Here is a 19,830-nt window from a genome sequence, read left to right as displayed (position 1 = left end):
CCTATAGAGTTGAGGATGGAGAATCCCAACAACCTAGAGCAGAGGATTAGGAATCCCAACCTATAGAGCTGAGTATTGGGAATCCCAACAACCTAGAGCTGAGGAAGGGAAATTACAACATAGAGCTAAAGGTTTGGGAATCCCAACCCTTAGAGCTAATGATTTGGAATCCTAACCTACTATTAATGCTGAGGATTGGGAATCCCAATCTAGAGCTGAAGAATTAGCGATCATTGGGATTCATTCAAATTTTTGGATTTATATTTTAGCTTCACTCTATGAATATGTTGGACTAGGTTCTTTAAAGGGACTTTTGACGAAATTTCAAGTGACTCCTCTCTTTAAGAGTTTCACAGCGTTTCCTTTTAAAACTAGTGGACTTGTATTATAGTTTTTATCTTGAAAAGAAACACATTCTGTCAATTTTCTTTCTTTTCTTTGTTGTATGAAGGTTTTAAACGTACTGTAACACTTAAACAGGTTCACTTAGAATTCCGTTAACTGTCCCTTTAGGAGCTTAAACAGGTGTAACACAGTCTAATATTCTCCCTCTTCTTCCTCCTTGCACTCCTAGCCGCTGCGTAGAAATACTGAAGGAATCTGCAAAAAATTATAAATAAATAAAAAATGAATAATACATTTTTTTCTTCAACAATGGAAGTAAATTAAAATCGAAGTAAGTATTAACAGAATTATGGAAGTGTGAACAGTTAAATGATGAAATATTAAAGGGACTGTAAAATTAATGTCAAGTGACCCTCCATACAATGATGGCAATGCACGATTTACAACGGTACCCTCGCAATCTTAATCAGATAAAAAATGTCAAAGCTACTGTCTCTTTTTTTTACTCGAAAAGTGTTTAGTTCTGTGAGTTTCTCTATTGCTTCTTATAAACACGTCACTTTCACAGAGAAACCACAAATGAAAATAAACAGTTTAAAGAAACAAAAACATTGATATCTAATTAAAACTTGATCAGAAAACTTTCAATGGTACCGTTGTAAATCAGGCATTGCAAACTTTGCATGGAGGGTTGAGGGAGATTACGCTCACAGTCCCTTTCAGGGGTAAAAAGTGAGCGTCAAGTAAAAAGATTTATTAACTTAATTTTACTAAAAACTAAGTATTAATTATTATTATTTAGTAATTATTATTATTTAGTAAAAGGTGATTAAAGGTCAGTATAAATAAGTATAATTTGCCACTAATAAGATGACTGATGAGGTATTATTGAGTAAGTGAAGTTTCAATAACCAAGTATATAAAACTCCAATACAGTTCTTAATCATTAAATATTAGTAAATATAAATATTAACGGTTAAGTATGGAGTTAACGCGCAATTCGCATGGGCAAAAATTGCAAACCTTGAGTATAAAATGTGACTAAAAAATGTTAATGTTTTCTACAGAATTTGTTGAATAAAAAGTTTCATCTGACAAATGACAAACTGTTAACTTTGTTCCATTTTACTGAACCCTTCTCATTTTTCAGAATTAAAACCCCCAGAGTTTTAACAAGCATGATTAAGAAAACACTTTTATCTGTTATAATACGTTCTACTTGACCTTTACTAACATCCCCCCCATCCACATGAAACTAATTAATGCTAAGTATGCTTTGACAGAATATGAGAATTAATTTCTCCACGATTTATCTGTTTTTCGAAATTCATAAAACGTAATAACCTTCTATATGTTTTACTATTTATAACACGTAATAATCCTTCTATATGTTTTACTATTCATGACATTATGCATTAAGACAAACAAGTATGAAACACAATTTGATTTCAACGAAACAGAAACAAACAGCTGATGTTCTTGATAAAAGTACAGTTATTATTATATAAAAATATAAATATAAAAATACCAATAACGTACAAAAAAAAGCAAAAACAGATGAAAAGCATGATTCCACGTTGTTTATGTAAAACAATGAAAAAATATTAAAAAAAATATTGTTACTTTGTGTCCAAAAAACGCCAAAATGTCACATTATATCTAACACTTTTTTAAAGTGTGCTAAAGGATTTAATCTCATGCCACATACTCAAATGTTCTAATTCTTCTTAGCAGCCTGATGGTGTAAACCTTCGATATTTCAAACTGAGACAATCTTTGATATAACAGAGTTGGAAATATTTCAATCTAAGACAATATTTGATATAACAGAGTTGGAAATATTTCAAACTGAGACAATATTTGAGTTGGAAATATTTCAAACTGAGACAATATTTGATATAACAGAGTTGGAAATATTTCAATCTGAGACAATATTTGATATAACAGAGTTGGAAAAATTTCAAACTGAGACAATATTTAATATAACAGAGTTGGAAATATTTAAGGTCTGCGATAAATATCAGATTAGAAAACCAGAGTTTGTGGGCCAAACACTAAATTCCACATAATTTCGTCAAGACTATAACTAAAATTACTGAACTCAAATAAAAGAAAACAATGGATAAGTAAAAAAGAAAACAATGGATAAGTAAAAAGAAAACAATGGATAAGTAAAAAGAAAACAATGGATAAGTAAAAAGAAACAATGGATAAGTAAAAAGAAAACAATAAATAAGTAAAAGAAAACAACGGATAAGTAAAAAGAAAACCATGGATAAGTAAAAAGAAAACAGTGGATAAGTAAAAAGAAAATCATAGATAAGTAAAAAGAAAACAATAGATAATTGAAAAGAAAAAAGTGGATAAGTAAAAAGAAAAAAATGAATAAGTAAAAAGAAAACATTGGATAACTAAAAAGAAAACAATGGATAAGTAAAAAGAAAACAATGGATAAGTAAAAAGAAAACCATGGATAAGTAAAAAGAAAACCATGGATAAGTAAAAAGAAAACAGTGGATAAGTAAAAAGAAAACCATAGATAAGTAAAAAGAAAACAATAGATAAGTGAAAAGAAAACAGTGGATGAGTAAAAAGAAAACAATGGATAAGTAAAAAAGAAAACCATGGATAAGTAAAAAGAAAACCATGGATAAGTAAAAAGAAAACAATGGATAAGTAAAAAGAAAACAGTGGATAAGTAAAAAGAAAACCATAGATAAGTAAAAAGAAAACAAAAGATAAGTGAAAAGAAAACAGTGGATGAGTAAAAAGAAAACAATGGATAAGTAAAAAAGAAAACCATGGATAAGTAAAAAGAAAACAATGGATAAGTAAAAAGAAAACAATGGATAACTAAAAAGAAAACAATAGATAAGTAAAAAGAAAACAACGGATAAGTAAAAAGAAAACAATGAATAAGTAAAAAGAAAACAATGGATAAGTAAAAAGAAAACAGTGAATAAGTAAAAAGAAAACAATGGATAAGTAACAAGAAAACAGTGGATAAGTAAAAAGAAAACAATGGATAAGTAAAAAGAAAACAGTGGATAAGTAAAAAGAAAACAATGGATAAGTAAAAAGAAAACAATGGATAAGTAAAAAGAAAACAGTGGACAAGTAAAAAGAAAAAAGTAAAGAGGATTGAAAAGACAATGATTCAAAGAACTAAAATGTCCGCAAATAGGAGAAAGGTTGAAAGGTCGGGACCTAACATGGCAGCATAGTTGTCTCGCTAAATCTGGTCGGTGGGATCTTTCGAACCATATTTGGACAATTTGCCGACCCCAAATCATCATTAAAGTATTCGAGATGAGACCCCCGAGCCAAAACATTCTTCTCCTAATATATCCTTAAACAGGGAACCTTTAACATATCCCTGGTTTCACGATACATATTTCCTCTCAACGATTACTGCACTTTAATCGACCATAATTACCATCTCATCAGGGTTAATTATAACATCAATATCCACTCTGATGAAATACTAAGGGATACTTAATAGTGATACACACAGGGCATCTTTATTCGGATATTAAGAAGGATGAAAAAAAGTAGGATACAGTAAGAACCAGAAAAATGTGGAATAAATGTTGTCTCTACTCATCCTTTTATTTAACTTATGTGTTGTTAAACGTTTTGTAATTGATGCAACTAAAAAGATTTTTGAACTGAAAACTTTAAAAGGGTGGATATCGAGATCAATACTTGATCCTCTCTTTTTGCTAATTTCAAGACTAATTTAGTCTTTAGATTAATTTCTAGAGACTAGAGATGCGCTCCGAAGGATGTGTAGGATAAGGTGAGTAGGATAGGATGAGTAGGATATGATGAGTAGGATAAGGTGAGTAGGATAGGATGAGTAGGATATGATGAGTATGATAGGATGAGTAGGATAAGATGAGTAGGAGAGGATGAGTAGGATAGGATTAGTAGGATATGATGAGTATGATAGGATGAGTAGTATAGGATGAGTAGGATAGAATTAGTAGGGTAGGATTTTTAGGATAGGATAAGAAGGATAGGATGAGTAAGATAGAATGAGTAGGATAGAATTAGTAGGGTAGGATTATTAGGATAGTATGAGTAGGATAGGTTGGGTAGGATAGGATACGTAGGATAGGATGAGTAGGATACGATGAGTTGGATAAGTAGGATAGAATGATTAGGATTTGATGAGTAGGATAAGATGAGTAGGATAGAATGTGAAGGATATAGGATGAGTAGGATTGTCAACCATTAACATTAAGACCCCCCCCCTCCATGTAATGTCGTCTTCAACCTAAAAGCTCCTCTCGGAGACGAGAAACCAAACCAAACTATTTCAGCCGCTTCTCTTTGTTCTCCGACAACGGAGTATAAACACTTTTATTAATTGTGAACCACTTCAAAGTTAAGCAAAGAATATTTTCATATAAAGAATTAGTGACTTTCCTTAACATTTAATTGTCACTCTTTTCAGAAGTTTTAATGTATAAAAAGCATCTTAGGACTCTCCGACAGTTAACCCACAAATAAGCAAATAGATCGTAAGAATCTTTTCATTATAAATTCGTAAACCATTGTATCAATTATTTATCATTATTCATTTCATTTTTTTTAGGAAATAAAGAGTTTTCTGTATTATTGATTTTGATTTGCGGGTTATTCCTTGTCTATCTGTTCATCGTCAGAATCTTGTTCCTTAGCGACAACAAGGATATGTTTAGTAGGATAGGATAAGTAGGATAGGATGAGTAGGATAGGATGAGTAGGATAAGTAGGATAGGATGAGTAGGATAGGATGAGTGGGATAGAATGAGTAGGATAGGATGAGTAGGATAGGATGAGTAGGATAAGTGAGTATGATAGGATAAGTAGGATAGGATGTGTAGGATTGGATGAGTAGGATAGGATTAGTAGGATAGGATGAGTAGGATAGGATAAATAGGATAGGATAAGTAGGATAGGATGAGTAGGATAGGATGAACAGGATTGGATGAGTAGAATAGGATAAGTAGGATAGGATGAGTAGGATAAGATAACTAGGATTGGATGAGTTGGATAGGATGAGTAGGATTAGGATGAGTAGGATAGGATAAGTAGGATAGGATGAGTAGGATAGGAATGAGTAGGATAGGATGAGTGGGATAGGATGAGTAGGATGAGTAGGATAGGATGAGTAGGATAGGATGAGTATAGGATTGGATGAGTAGGATAGGATAAGTAGGATAGGATGAGTAGGATTGGATGAGTAGGATAGGATGAGTATAGAATAAGTGAGTAGGATAGGATAAGTAGGATAGGATGAGTAGGATAGGATGAGTAGGATAGGATGAGTAGGATTGGATGATTAGGATAAGTAAAATAGTATGAGAAGGATAATAGGAGGAGCGTGTTAAGATTTATCATTGGTTTAGGATATGTGTAGATTGTGGGCAACCAAAGTAATTACAAACACACACTTTTACACACACGCACAAACAAAAACACAAACAAACACATCAACAACATCCACCCAAACACCATTACACCAACATATAACACGGATTAGAGTCCCCGCCCTCCACTTAAACTTTAAAATCTCATCATAGAAATACCAATCACTGTTTACGCTTTTTAAACCGTGATCAAAGTGCAATACGGAAAAGTTGAGATCAAAATTAAATAAAAACTTTTTACCAAATCTAAAAATGAAGAATTTTTTAACAATCGCATTTTTAAATTTAAAACTAATAAAGTATAATTTAATTTTGTAATCAAGTAATTAAAGAGATTGCAAAAGAAAAATGAAAGGGGGTATAGGGGGAAACCTAAGCATTTAAGGAGTTGATTGAGACCTAACAGTTCTTACTGATGTTTCTGTCTCTAGAAATTGATATAAAACTGTGTAAAATTTAAACGAAAATCTATAAATATAAAATGTTTCAGACAAATAGTTGGTTTAAATAGATTATATATTCAGAAAATACGCAACCAATTCTAAAATGACCTTATCCCAGAAGAGCCTAAATAACTTAGGTTTGCTCCTATTATTATTTGAATTTTATAATTTTTCATTTTTAATAGATTTAATTGACAATATAATTCTTACGTCCCTATCACATGACCAGAACTCCCACCTATGGCAGTGCAGTATTATTGTCACATGCCTCCGTCTGTATCCCGCGACCAGTATACTGCACTGCGATAGATGGGAGTTTTGGTCACGTGACACAAACAATATAATTAATATTATCAATTAAATCTATTAAAAATGAAAAATTATTAAATTTAAAGAATAATAGAAGCAAACCTAAGTTACTTAGGCTCCTTTAGGATATCGTTCTTTTCAGATTGGTTACGTATTTGCTGAATATAATCTATTTAAACCTACTATTTATATACAAAATTTTATATTTATAGATTTTTATATAAATTTGGCCCAGTTTTATAATAATTGGATTAGATTTAAACAGATATGAAAAATAATAACCAAAAAAATTGTCTGAAAATTTCTAAATTGTTAGTTGGTAAAAGATTTAATGAAAAAAGAGATTATGTAATTATAATAAATATAAAAAATTACCTAATCTTTTGATAAGACTATCCGAGGATTTGATTAGGTCAGGAGTATCATATTTTTTCATGTTCTCAACCCGCACCCGCTCTAGTTTATCTGCTGCCCGCAGGACTCTATCCTCCTCACCAGAATTATTCTCAGACTGGCTGTCACAGGCTGAATAATAAATAAATTGAGATGTTTTTTAAGAATAATTTTATTAATTTATAATTTTACGATGGTTGTCGAGAAAGTTAGGGGTTATAAATAGATAAGAATTCGCAGTAAAACATATACAGAGAGAGATATGCAGAGTGAGTCAATTTTCATTTCATTCAATTTTGCATTTTTTGTTTATTTATTGTATCTTGGGAACACAGTTTTTCCTGGAAACAGAATTTTCGTGTAAATTCCAACCTTATACTCAACTTGGAATCATTAGACCAAGCTAAGAATATTCCCGAGGTTCAGCCGGGTTCCAAAAAGTCCAAATTTGAGGAAAATCAGTCCGGGGGTTCATGAGATATCATTGGACTGACAAACAAAAACAAACAAAAAACAAAAACCCAAACAGTGATTACTACTTTGAATATATATATATGATAAACAAATATATATTATCCATAATAAACAAATATGCATAAATATAACAAAATTGAGCAAAAATAAAAAAAAGTCACAGACAACTTCAAATAGTGTTAACTCTCATTTTTTTTTACAAATATCTATCTATCTATCTTTCTTTCTATCTATCTATCTATCTATATATCTATCTATCTATTTGTATAAAAGGCTAAATGACAAATGAGCTGGTGCGACCTTTACACCTAACCCACCCTGTAATAATACACTGTCTCTAAACCAAGCTTTTTGTCCCTGATTCCTTCCCCCCTTCCCCTTCCCCCTTCCCCAATCTATCTATCTATCTATCTATCTATCTATCTATCTATCTATCTANTCACGTGACCCCAGGGAAGGTTTATGAATGATCAAAATTTTAAAAAATTGTGTTTAAAAGTTTTTTATTTTTGAAAAATTTTGAAAATGCGCAAAAAAATATTATGACATCTGGAAACTTTTTTGTTTTGTTTTATACTGTACAAAGAGAAGATGTTCAGAGATAAAGCCACAATTAAAAGTTGAAATAGAAGATGGGCGTGAAGCGCACTAAAAGCCTAGTGAATAAAATTTGACTCGAAATTTTTCTTTTTCATAAAAAATTTTGATTTCTCAAACGTTTTTTATAACAATTACAAATTACAGGCATTACAAGAGTTACTCGACTGTGTTCTAGTCACCATTAAAGGTCGTCCTATCATTACATAAAAATGGTATGCAATCTTATGCTTCAGGAAAACCAAACGGTCGGATTAGCTAGGCCTTCGCAATGGACATTTCTCCTGAAGATTTTTTATTTGTAATATTGAATCCATGAGGCCGATATTATAGTTAATACTAGAACAAAGGTAAGGATAATCAAAGATGCTCTCTTTTAAGATACTGAACTAGAGATTCATGTTAACATAGTTTCAGTAGAAGTAAATATTTCCATTTACTGATAGCGCCGATTGAAGGATTCATAACTCTGATTGGATAATAATATAGATAGAAAGATTGATGTTACCGCCATACTATTTCTATTGGTTCAGAATAGACACCAAACACATTACTGAACCCTGATTGGATCAGGCGCTAATGGACTCTCCATACAGGAGTGCTGACTATTGTGTACGCTCTGTTCAGCTGTTATACTTGACATCGTTGAGTATTTTGGTTGCTTGAGCGTTCAACAATCAACATTAAAAATCAATTTGTAATTCAAAAGTTATTTAATCATTTGTTAGATAAAAGGATTTGTTGTTGAAATAAACCTGAATTTGTGAAGTTACCCATATATTTTGTATGAAAAATAGCCAATAATCGTTCTTGAAAATTTTCAGATGTAGTCAAATATGTTTTTTCAAGTGGTACGGTATGACTTTTTAGGCAGGACACTAAATATATCCAATATAAAACGTTAAAAAATGTGAGCTAATGTCGCCTTTTTTGTTCATAAGCAAGGAAATAATTTTGCATAAATGTATGCATATCTAATCCATTAATTCGTCAATTGATTTGTTAGGATTTGGGTTCAAAAGTATGAATCATATTAAATGGAATGAAACTTCCAAGCAAGCAAAAAATGCCTTTATTCATCAGAGAAGACGACAATTATTAACAATCTTTATTAGACCAAGCAAAATATGCCTTTATTCATTAGAAAAAATGACATTTGTTACATCTATATTAGACCAAACAAAGTCCGTAGAACTTGCGTAGATTTTCCGATACAGCATCTTTATATAGAAGGTCTTTTAGGAAAATAAAGTGTGTTTACATTTTTCTATGACGGGTTTTAACAAACAAGATTCGATAAACAAAACATAATGGAGTCCGACCCTCTTTTCAGGAATAACAAAATATTATTGTTTCAGCTTTTCTAATATTTCACAGTAAAATCTAACACACGTCCTATCCCTCTTTCCATGCAGAGAACACCAAAAAACATTGGAATAAGCACGAATTAAGTGTATTTGATTTTGTTACAAAGCAAACTGTTTTCTCGTGACACTGCACAATTGCTTTGTCTCATGTTCTATTAAAAGTTATAACTGTAGTTCTACTCTAATGGATTAAAGATAAAAACTTACATGTATTGACAGAGTGTCCTGAGTCTACCCCTGAATCCTGTTCACCCCTCACAAAGTTGCCCCTGGACACTTCATGTTCAGGGGCGCCCCTGATCCTTTCAGAGGGTTCATCTAGATAGTTGGCCCCCCTCGAGGGGTCTATCTCGCCCCTGTAGGGGACCCTTGTGTTGGACCTCATCACACCTATCCTAGGTCCAACTACTGGGTCCCTGGACCCTCCTTTAGGTACAACTACAGGCTCAATATGGGTCCTGGAACCACCTTGGGTTCTTGGTACACCTGGGTTAGGGGCCCGGGAACCTGCCTGGATAGGGTCCCGGGAACTTGTAAACTCTGAGACAACCTCGCCCATCAATAAATCCGTTACAACTAAAAAAAATAAATAATTTAAATCTTTTTGTGAGGTAAGCTTAAAAACCAAAGGACAATAATATGTTTATGTAAAACATGAACTTACGTGATAACCTATTAATCCCTCTTGGAGGATTGATATTGGTGGTGGTACTGCTCTCCTTGGCTTTGTTTTTATTCAGGTTAATGTTGTTGCTACTGCTGTTGTTGATCAAATTGTTGTTGTTGACATCGTTATCTGGTTTCATGGCAGGTGTAGTCAGAAGGTTTTCTAGAAAATAGACATTAAAGGGACCGTACACGTCTTTATAAAGTGTTTATCTAGAAAATAGATATTAAAGGGAACGTACACGTCTATATAAAGTGTTTATCTAGAAAATAGACATTAAAGGGACCGTACACGTCAATATAAAGTGTTTTCTAGAAAATAGACATTAAAGGGACCGTTCACGGCAATATAAAGTGTTTTCTAGAAAATATACATTAAAGGGACCGTACACGTCTATATAAAGTGTTTATCTAGAAAATAGACATTAAAGGGACCGTACACGTCAATATAAAGTGTTTATCTAGAAAATAGACATTAAAGAGACCGTACACGTCTATATAAAGTGTTTATCTAGAAAATAGACATTAAAGGACCGTACACGTCAATATAAAGTGTTTATCTAGAAAATAGACATTAAAGGACCGTACATGTCAATATAAAGTGTTTATCTAGAAAATAGACATTAAAGGGACCGTACACGTCAATATTAAGTGTTCTCTAGAAAATAGACATTAAAGAGACCGTACACGTCAATATGGGATATCTTTGACTATAACACATAATAGAATACAGAGATTTATTAAAGGCTAGAATGCGATATTTTCACAGCAGGTTCCATTGTGTACAACTGGATTACAACACCAATAAACAGATTTTTCTGTATTCAGGAATATTTAAGGATCTTTTGGATCCGAAATACAAAACCTTCAAAAATAGAATGAGTACAGTTTAGAGTTAGTATAAGGTAAAATAAAAGGCTAGGTGTTGCGGCACTTTTAAGCCAACTCGGCTTCGAATATTGATGAAACTTTTACAGTTGTCTTGATTTACATGAATAGAATTTAGAAAAAGAAAAGATTTATATAAAAAAGTGANATCATTCATAAACCTTTCCTGGGGTCACATTATGTCCTTAATAGGAAGACGACATTAAAGCAATAATTAAGTTTGTATATTGTTGCAAACAAAGCAAATAGTTTTAGTAACCTATCAACTCATTTTTTTGAGTCGTCTTCCATATTCCTCAGTTTGTATGCAAGGATGTAAATATCTAAAAGTGATTAAGTAAGTACCTTGTTTCTCTAGCAACCACTGTTCTACTGCTCCCTGTCCTGTCACCCAGAATTTCCGGCGCTTCTTACTCTCATAGGAAGCAGCCTAAACCACGGCATTTAAAGGGACTGTAGTGTACATACACTTTCAAGTGGCATGTCCAATTCACAACGGAACCCTGTTAACCTTTGCTTGATCAGGGATAAAGGAGTTATCCTTCTTTTTTTCTCCGAAAATATATTATTGCAATTTTGGTTTCTCTGCAAAAAATGGTTTTGCAGATTTATGCCAGAATTTAACACGGTTTAAGATAGAAAATGTGAATCAAAAAGAGGTAACCTTGTGATTCGGACATACCATTTTTAAAATGGAGGTTTACTTGAAATAAAGCCTACATATTCTACACTACCTTAAGATGTATGCTCAAAAAGTTAAAGAACTAAGGAGAGAGGGTAATTTGTTAATGCTGGTTTTAATCAGTGATAATATAAAGAAAAAACTTTATATTTTTATTATTTTCATTACCTGTAATATATTATACCAGTCCTGTAAACCCTGAGTTGTCCTAAAAAAATCACAATTTTAAATAGATATTTCAAAAACTTTTAATCTTACCGTAAAAGTATTTTCCCTTCTTTAAACTGTGAAATGACAATTGTCATATATCCACGTTTATCCACTTAAACTTATCAAGTTTATTCTGAAAAGGGATTATACTAGGGATCAAACTTATCATGTTTATTCTTAGAAGGGATTATACTAGGGATCAAACTTATCAAGTTTATTCTTAGAAGGGATTATACTAGGGATCAAACTTATCAAGTTTATTCTGAAAAGGGATTATACTAGGGATCAAACTTATCAAGTTTATTCTTAAAAGGGATTATACTAGGGATCAAACCTATCAAGTTTATTCTGAAAAGGGATTATACTAGGATTCAAACTTATCAAGTTTATTCTTAGAAGGGATTATACTAGGGATCAAACTTATCAAGTTTATTCTGAAAAGGGATTAAACTCGTAATTTGAAGTTACCCCCATCTATATATATATATGATGCATGTCACGACCCACAAAAACAAATGAAAATTTTAGATAAAAATTTTTTATTTTCAATTGAGGGTTCTTTTTATAAAGTGACGGATTTATGCAATAGACACATGAAGGATATTGTATTTATTTCAGTTTTCAAACTGAAAATCGACGATATCTTTCTTTTTTATTTTTAAAGTTCCTTTAAAGAGCATAGATCCTGAAAATTAATATTTCTTGATAAAGTTCCTAATATAGTCCTTGGTTAAAACAAAATATCGTTCTCTCCACCTAAAAAGATAAAAAAAATGAGAATTAATTTTGTTAAAAACATAAACACCTTATATTTTTAGATTTTTTAGATCTAAAATTTGTATTTGATTTTAAGATCACTTCTTGAAATTGAAATTGAAATTGAAATTGAAATTTATTCAACCTCACTGGTACAACTTTGTGACCTCTTAACTTCCTTTAGTTTTCATTTTATGCTTAACTATGAGAAAAGCAAATATATTTGGTTACATATTAGAGATTCAAAACATTTGTCTCTTCTTTACAACTCTTCAATTTTAGAAGTCACGATGAAATTTACAATTTGCTTTACTTTGACGTCAGATAGAAATATTTATCAAAACATTTGTTTTATTTATTAAAATGTAAAACCTGGAGAATAATCTGTCCTTTTGTTGCCAAAGCAGACCTCGCTTTACTGGCCTCGGTAGGTCTTCAACCTAGATATATATCCTATATCCTGTATCCTGTATCCTGTATCCTGTATCCTGTATCCTGTAACCTGTATCCTGTTTCCTGTATCCTGTATCCTCTATCCTGTATCCTGTATCCTGTATCCTGTATCCTGTATCCTGTATCCTGTATCCTGTTTCCTGTATCCTGTATCCAGTATCCTGTATCCTGTATCCTATATCCTGCATGTATCCAGTATCCTGTATCCTGTATTCTGTGTCTGGTTTCTGGTATCCAGGTCCTTTATTTAGTGTCCTGTAGCTGAAGCTGTAGCTGTAGCTGTAGCTGTAGCTTAGTCTTATAAATGAACTGATTGCAATTATAGTTTCTTTGCAATATCATATTTGATTTTGCCGAATCATATTAAGTGCAAATTAAGTTCATTTGAGTCTAATTCTTTAATTGTGTATCCTGTTTTTCTCATTGAAAAGAACTAAAATTAAATGGTAAAAAACCAGTAATTACCCCAACTCAACAAACAAACTCAAATTATAACTAAATTAGGTAGTAATTAAATCAAATATAGAAGATAATTAAAATAATGAATCATATTTAAGAAAGATGATATTTTTAAACAAACTTAATTGAAATAAAAATGCAGTACAGTAAGGCCCATATATTTATCGAATAAAAATACGACATTTAATAAATTTTAAACAGTTTTTATCTGATGTATATAAATAAAGCAAATAGTACATTACTATATAGCTTGAAAATCTAAACTAAGTGAAATAGGTCTGAGTACTCTACACAATTTCTATGTTTCATGTTCACAGCTCAAAATATATAAAATCATTGAGTCACGGAAGTTCGTAGTAAGATTTCGACTCCACTGGAGACCACCGGAGGGAATTTATTTTCACTGGAGGGGTTTGAAAATTGCTTTTTACAATTTGAAACTTTTCGCAGGGTGATTTATTTTCACTGGAGGGATTGAGATATCCATCCATGGAGTGATTATGATTCCACTGAGCTGGAAACTTTAGAATAGAATGTCCTTAATCTCAATTCGAATATCAATCTGGAGATTAATAAGAAGAGGAGAACAAGCAATATTTAATCTTAAAATTAAGAAAAAGAGTGAATCAAGCATTAATCCCGATATCCACCATTCAAAAGTTCCCAGCTTTGGAGGGATTCAGATATCCATCTAGAGGGTTAAAAATTCCACTGGAGGGATTTAGTTCTCTATCCAGTGGAATTTGAAACCTCCAAGATGAATATCCGAATCCCTCCAGTGGAATGTAAATCACCCCGGGTTAAATTTTAAAATGTAAATCAATATTTTTCTTTGATTCAAAATCAGTTGAGTTTTTCCAAGATCCAAAGTTTTGAAACTGGATTAGACAAATTGAAATATGAATCTTGAATTTAAAAAATCGAAAAGTTTTCTCCATTAATTGGTCAGTTTCGTATTTTAAAAAAGCCACGAGCCTGCAGAGTGCAGGGTTGGCAAAAAACAATAAAAGTCTTGCTAAATCTCTAATTTCTTATTTGTTTGAAATTCAAGATATATTTTGAAGTTTTGAGAAGATTAGATGACTTGATTATAATGATCACCTTGAAAATAAAATGGTTTAATTGTGGACAATTATCTCAGATGACAAACAAATAAAATTTAAATTTATCAACTGTAACACCATTGTAACCCTTTCAAGAGTAAAACTTAGCATAATAAACAAATATATCACTCTCTGCTAAAACCCGCTAATTATTCAATCAGAGTACTGCAGATGGCTGCAGTAAGAAACGAAAGCTTAGTTTATAATAAAATTCAAGGGTTTATTTCAAATAATATTTGATGTTCATTTTAATAAAATATAGTGGACAAAAAAAACACCAAATATATTTATATATTTCATATATTCAATAAATTTTATATAATGCACTATTGTACATATTGCACATATCTTGTATTATGTACATAACATAAATTATACCTGAACAGGTCCATAGAGTTTTCTTGAGTAGGGTCCATCATCCTCTAGGAACATTTCAAACGGGGTCTTACTAAATATATATATGAAGCAGTAATCTCTGTTCGTCTGTTTAGGTGGATGGGTGGATGTTTGGATGATTGGATGTTTGGATGTTTGGATGATTGGATGTTTGGATGCTAGGATGTTTGGATGTTTATATGTTTGGATGTTTATATGTTTGGATGATTGGATGTTTTGATTTTTATATGTTTGGATGTTTGGAAAACTACGTAAAACCATTAAAATGTTCTTAACATGGTTCAAAGTTGAGATTTTTTATAACAAAACTGTTATTTCCATTTTTCCAGGTAAAGCTGGGTTTCAAGCTGGTAATAATTCAATATTTCCCTGAAACTCAATTCTCTAATTACTATAGAACCCCTGAGAGCGGGAATTTTGTGTAAATCTTGCACGCTTGACCTCAATATCCAATGTGGACACTTTAAAATGTTTGGAGGAATCTTTGATTAAAGTAATCTAAAGATCTGCATTAGATGGAGATCAATGATTGATTACGAGATTTACAGTACAAAAGGTTTAACTTTAGAAAGTATAAACTTTTGAACTGTTAAATTTTGTTTATTCGCTTAATTTTATTCAAAAGCTGCGATAAATAGATGGTTCAAAAAAAGCTTATTAATTGAAGTTTATTAAAAGATTTGTTTTAAATCGCTAATTCCTTTTGTAAGGACTATTTTTTTCAAAATATTGTTCCTTGAAGAACAGTTTTTATCCGTACTTATCGCAATCAAATAAATATCTTGCAATGATAAAAACAATTGATCAGAGATAGTAATTTAACCTAAATTACCCTGTATAAGGACGCTAATATACACAGTATATATTTGTTATCCCTGGAAGCTATCATTATCAAAACAAATTGATAAACATCACACAAAATGGTTCAAGGGAATTGAGTCTTTGCCACAAACTTTGACTTTCTCATTCCTATATCTTTGCAACCCAATGTCGCAGACCTTTGATATTTCAAACTTTGAATTATGTAATATATTTAAAAAAAGTATTATAAACAATTTCTAGAAAATTATTTTGTTACCTGTGCTTAGTTTTGTCTGGTATATCTAGATGTCTAGTTTTGTCTGGTATATCTAGATGCCTAGTTTTGTCTGGTATATCTAGATGTCTATAGCTGGATCTGGTTCTGACAGGCCTAGCTGCAGCTCGACGTTCTCGGCGTAGTGTATCCAGTTGGTCCGAGCTAGCTGATATGCGCCGGTCAAGGGTCTGCATCACGCCACGGTGCTCAGTCTCAACCCAACTAAATATCATAGAATTTATTTCACGTCAAAGATTTGAATTTTCGCAGCAAACTCTGATGTTCTAATTCTCATATCTTTGCAACCAATTAGCGTAGATCTTTACTATTTCAAACTATGAATTCTGTTCGATCAAACAATCAAAGATTTACACCATCAGATTGCAAAGATAGGGATTAGAAAATTTGTAATCACATGGTGTAAATATTTGAAGTTCCAAACTTAGATTATTTGATCTAACAGTATTTATAGACTAGTTTAAAATATATAAGGTCCCGTACATTGTGTAGCAAAGATATTGGAGTTATACAATCTGAGTTTGTGTCAAAGACTTAATTTATTTTATGCTTGATTGAAATCTAGCATCCTTTCAATCATAAACTCTCTTTCTGCAAAGAGCTATAGAGAAAAATATAAACGTTTTGAATTTCTAATATGTTAACAAGTAAGGGTCTGTCCTAGTGAACGATTTTTGGACCCCCGCCCCCCCAGGCCCCCCCTCCTATCAATTTCGTACATGACGAAATTAGTAAATTAGTATTCATTTATTTTTATTTAGGGTTAGGTTAGGTTAAGACAATTTCTGGTCCGAGCGTTGCGGCCACGGGTTAGGTTAGTTAAGACTCTTTCTGGGTTAGGAATATACCAACAAGTAACTTTTATTTTCCCATATTTGGGTGCTAAATTAATACGGAAAAAGCTCCGAGGTCACTCATAATTAGGCGTATCTTTTACTTACATCTCGACAAAATAGATAAATATTTGTGTTTCCTAGATACATTAGAATAGATTGCTTATGCAGACTATAAAGCTGAAAACTGTACAACCCCTTTACGCTTTACTTCTGTGGAAAACTATTTTTAACTGATCAGTATCTTGTCATTCTGCATTAGGTAAATTACTGGTCCTCTATACAAAACATACCACACCCCTTACATTTGTACGGAATATAAATATTACTTGCCGCAACTCATTTTATTCAATGTACTGTACGGACGGTACTATAAACAATACTTGCCACAACTCATTTTATTCAATGTACTGTACGGATGTTATAGCTAGAACAGAGCTAAATTCATATTTTCAATTTCAGCTGAAACACTCCGGTATGGAGAAGACGACATGAGCTATCTAATCTAGTCTAATTTATCTAGGTTGTGTTTGTTAATTTGATAAAGCCACACATATCTGTTGGACTCCGGCTTGGTTTATGGTTGGTCAAGATTCATAAATAGTTCACTTCAAAAAATGTTCTTCAATTTTTAAAATATTAGATACTACATCTTTATTTTTGTGTGGGACCATTTTTTTGCATTAAAAAGGTCACAGAGAAATTGCGTATCACGAAATTGTTTATTATTGTCGGATAAAAAAATGATTTATAAATTGTTAATTGTTACGCAAAAGGCGGAAAAATAACAATGCATTAAAATAAATGAGAATCACACAGACATTTACAAAGCTAAGGATGCGTAAAAATTTAGCATTTCTTAATTTTGAATTTTCTTATGCTTATTGATAAGTCAATTAAACGTTTTTAATACTTGGACTAAAAAAGATTTTTTCAAGTTTTATATAATTAGAATTTTTTCTTTCCAATGTGTTTTTAAGATTTCACGGGAAAGACCGGGGACTGTGGTTATTATTATGTATTGATGAAAACAAACCTCTGTGCACAGAAAACATCGCACTGTGCACAGCTTATTCAGACAGAGAAAAAAAATAAAAATATTCTGCAACATAGTTAAATAAAGTGAATAAGTGGACAAAATGGATAGAAAAGAAGAATATTGGGAAAATTTTATTCTTTATTAAAACCATGCATCTATGTTAAGTATAAAGAAAAAAATTGGCAATTTTAAAAAAATGAAAACAAACCTATCAACAGTTTCTTCCACTCTCCACTCATCAGATTTACTGATCGATTCCCTTCCTTCTCCCCTCAACTTTTTTCTAAAAGATTAAATATATTATTAAAGATTAAAAGTTCTTACAATTCATGGTTTCCAAACACTGGATTGAAAATTTTCATTTTAGTTTAAATGTTTTTGTGTCATTTAGACTTTACATATATTGGTGATTATCGATCATTTTATCAGTAAACAAAATCTACCAGTTTAACCATTAACAAAACTTAACTTTAGATATATGATATTCTACATATCAAAGGAATTGAGTCTTTGACAAAAATGTTCAGAGGCTGAATTTAAAGAATTATTTGAGTCGCATTTCAAATTTGAGACGCGACTCAAACATGGTTGGTTTCACTTTAAATTTAGTGTTTCGAGATTTGAGCCTGTTTGAAAGATTGGTATGAAATCAAAATAGAAATATAAAGTCGTCTTTATTGTATTGATATACACGACGATAACTATACGTATTTTTTTCCTATGTAATTATACTTTTTAGTTTTTCCTTTAATGATTGTGATAATGATAATAATATAATGATATAATAACATAATAATGGGTTAGAAAACAGTACGAATTATGTTGATAAATTATATAATTAATTATCAATTGTGACATTTCATTTATTATATAGAGTAAAGTATATTTACGTTTAAGGAAGCGCGTTCAAATTTCTAAATTGAACAAAAATAATATTTGTAAAACATTAAACAATTTTGTGCTTAAAAATATTGATAAAAATTAGNATCCATACTTCGTAGTATTTTTTTAAACGCTTAATTGACCCTTCTTATAAATCGGTATTCTGCTGCAGATGCTGTACTTGTAATAGTGGATGAGGTATGCACCTGTATATGAATATAATCGAACCATAAATTTATGCATATTTAAGATATAATTAGTTTATGTAGATCGTCCGCCATTTTTCAGCATTCTTTATTGCAACCATGAATAATCAAGCTTTTATAGATTACAGTTTTTTAAACATTAAACTAAAGTATAAATTCCACGTAAGATTGAAATCTTATATATTTCAAATCATAACTTCTTATAACTTATAAAATTCGTAATATGTAAGAAACACGTCAAAATAAGCGAGATGTTGGATCTCCAAAATAAGTCATAAAAAAAGATGGAGGAATTTATATAAAATGAATGATTAGATGATTGAATAGATAGTGATGTATTCCACTAGGGGGCTCTGATAGATGTCCCTTGAGGGAGCTTCCTGTATCATCTCATTTTATTTTTTCCCATCAAACATCTTATCTGAAGAAGAAAAAAATCATCTCATTCTAAACTGCAGTGAGTGCAGAGTCTAAAATATATCTTGTATTAAATTACCGCTCCCGCGAATATATCATTAATTAATTAATCATAATGCTTTTCGTTTAGGGCGCTTCCTCTTTCCCATTAACAACTTAGATTTTTTCGAGGCAAAATTTTTCAACTTTCCGACCAGACTTAAACCCTCCCTGGGGGCATTTGAGTTGCCATACAAACTTTTTGCCCGATCGGTTCAGTCGTTTTTATGTTTTTTTTAGATACAAACAGACACCCAGGCAAGCAAAGTATAAGTAGGTAAGTAAGTCTTGTACCGCATTACGTTTTTATTGGTGGGTTTTTAATCTATGAAATTACGTGTACGTTTTCTCAGAAGTATT

The 19,830-nt window shown here is 31.5% G+C and overlaps 2 protein-coding genes across 2 annotated transcripts in view; both read right to left on the bottom strand.

Moving 5' to 3' along the window:
• Positions 1-348: 348 nt before the first annotated feature.
• LOC111718007 (uncharacterized) lies at positions 349-11,899 on the bottom strand. Its single transcript, XM_023493476.1, has 7 exons — positions 11,840-11,899; positions 11,750-11,789; positions 11,245-11,329; positions 10,010-10,174; positions 9,553-9,921; positions 6,890-7,039; positions 349-600 (listed from the first exon to the last, which is right to left on the bottom strand). Exons 1-7 carry the CDS (start codon positions 11,884-11,886, stop codon positions 518-520), a joined length of 939 nt encoding a protein of 312 aa, XP_023349244.1. The 5' UTR covers positions 11,887-11,899; the 3' UTR covers positions 349-517.
• A 3,035-nt stretch (positions 11,900-14,934) lies between these two features.
• LOC111717986 (uncharacterized) overlaps positions 14,935-19,830 on the bottom strand; it is an 8,322-nt gene continuing 3,426 nt past the window's right edge. Inside the window, exons 4-6 of the mRNA XM_023493452.1 lie at positions 18,135-18,209; positions 16,037-16,258; positions 14,935-15,010 (exon numbers count right to left, since the gene is read on the bottom strand). Of these exons, the coding sequence (XP_023349220.1) occupies positions 14,935-15,010; positions 16,037-16,258; positions 18,135-18,209 (373 nt within the window). The remainder of the gene's footprint in view (positions 15,011-16,036; positions 16,259-18,134; positions 18,210-19,830) is intronic.

The sequence above is a fragment of the Eurytemora carolleeae genome, unplaced genomic scaffold (assembly GCF_000591075.1).
Source record: "Eurytemora carolleeae unplaced genomic scaffold, Eaff_2.0 scaffold1053, whole genome shotgun sequence".
Classification (NCBI taxonomy): Eukaryota; Metazoa; Arthropoda; class Copepoda; order Calanoida; family Temoridae; genus Eurytemora; species Eurytemora carolleeae.
This window is presented reverse-complemented; position numbering and strand designations above follow the sequence as displayed.

Excerpts from the sequence above, each read along its gene's own strand:
- LOC111718007 (XM_023493476.1), bottom strand. The coding sequence starts at position 11,886 with ATGACAATTGTCATTTCACAGTTTAAAGAAGGGAAAATACTTTTACG. Across the intron at positions 10,175-11,244 it reads GTGGTTGCTAGAGAAACAAG|AAAACCTTCTGACTACACCT; the intron begins GTACTTACTTAA and ends TCTATTTTCTAG. Across the intron at positions 601-6,889 it reads TAGTCTTATCAAAAGATTAG|ATTCCTTCAGTATTTCTACG; the intron begins GTAATTTTTTAT and ends AATTTTTTGCAG.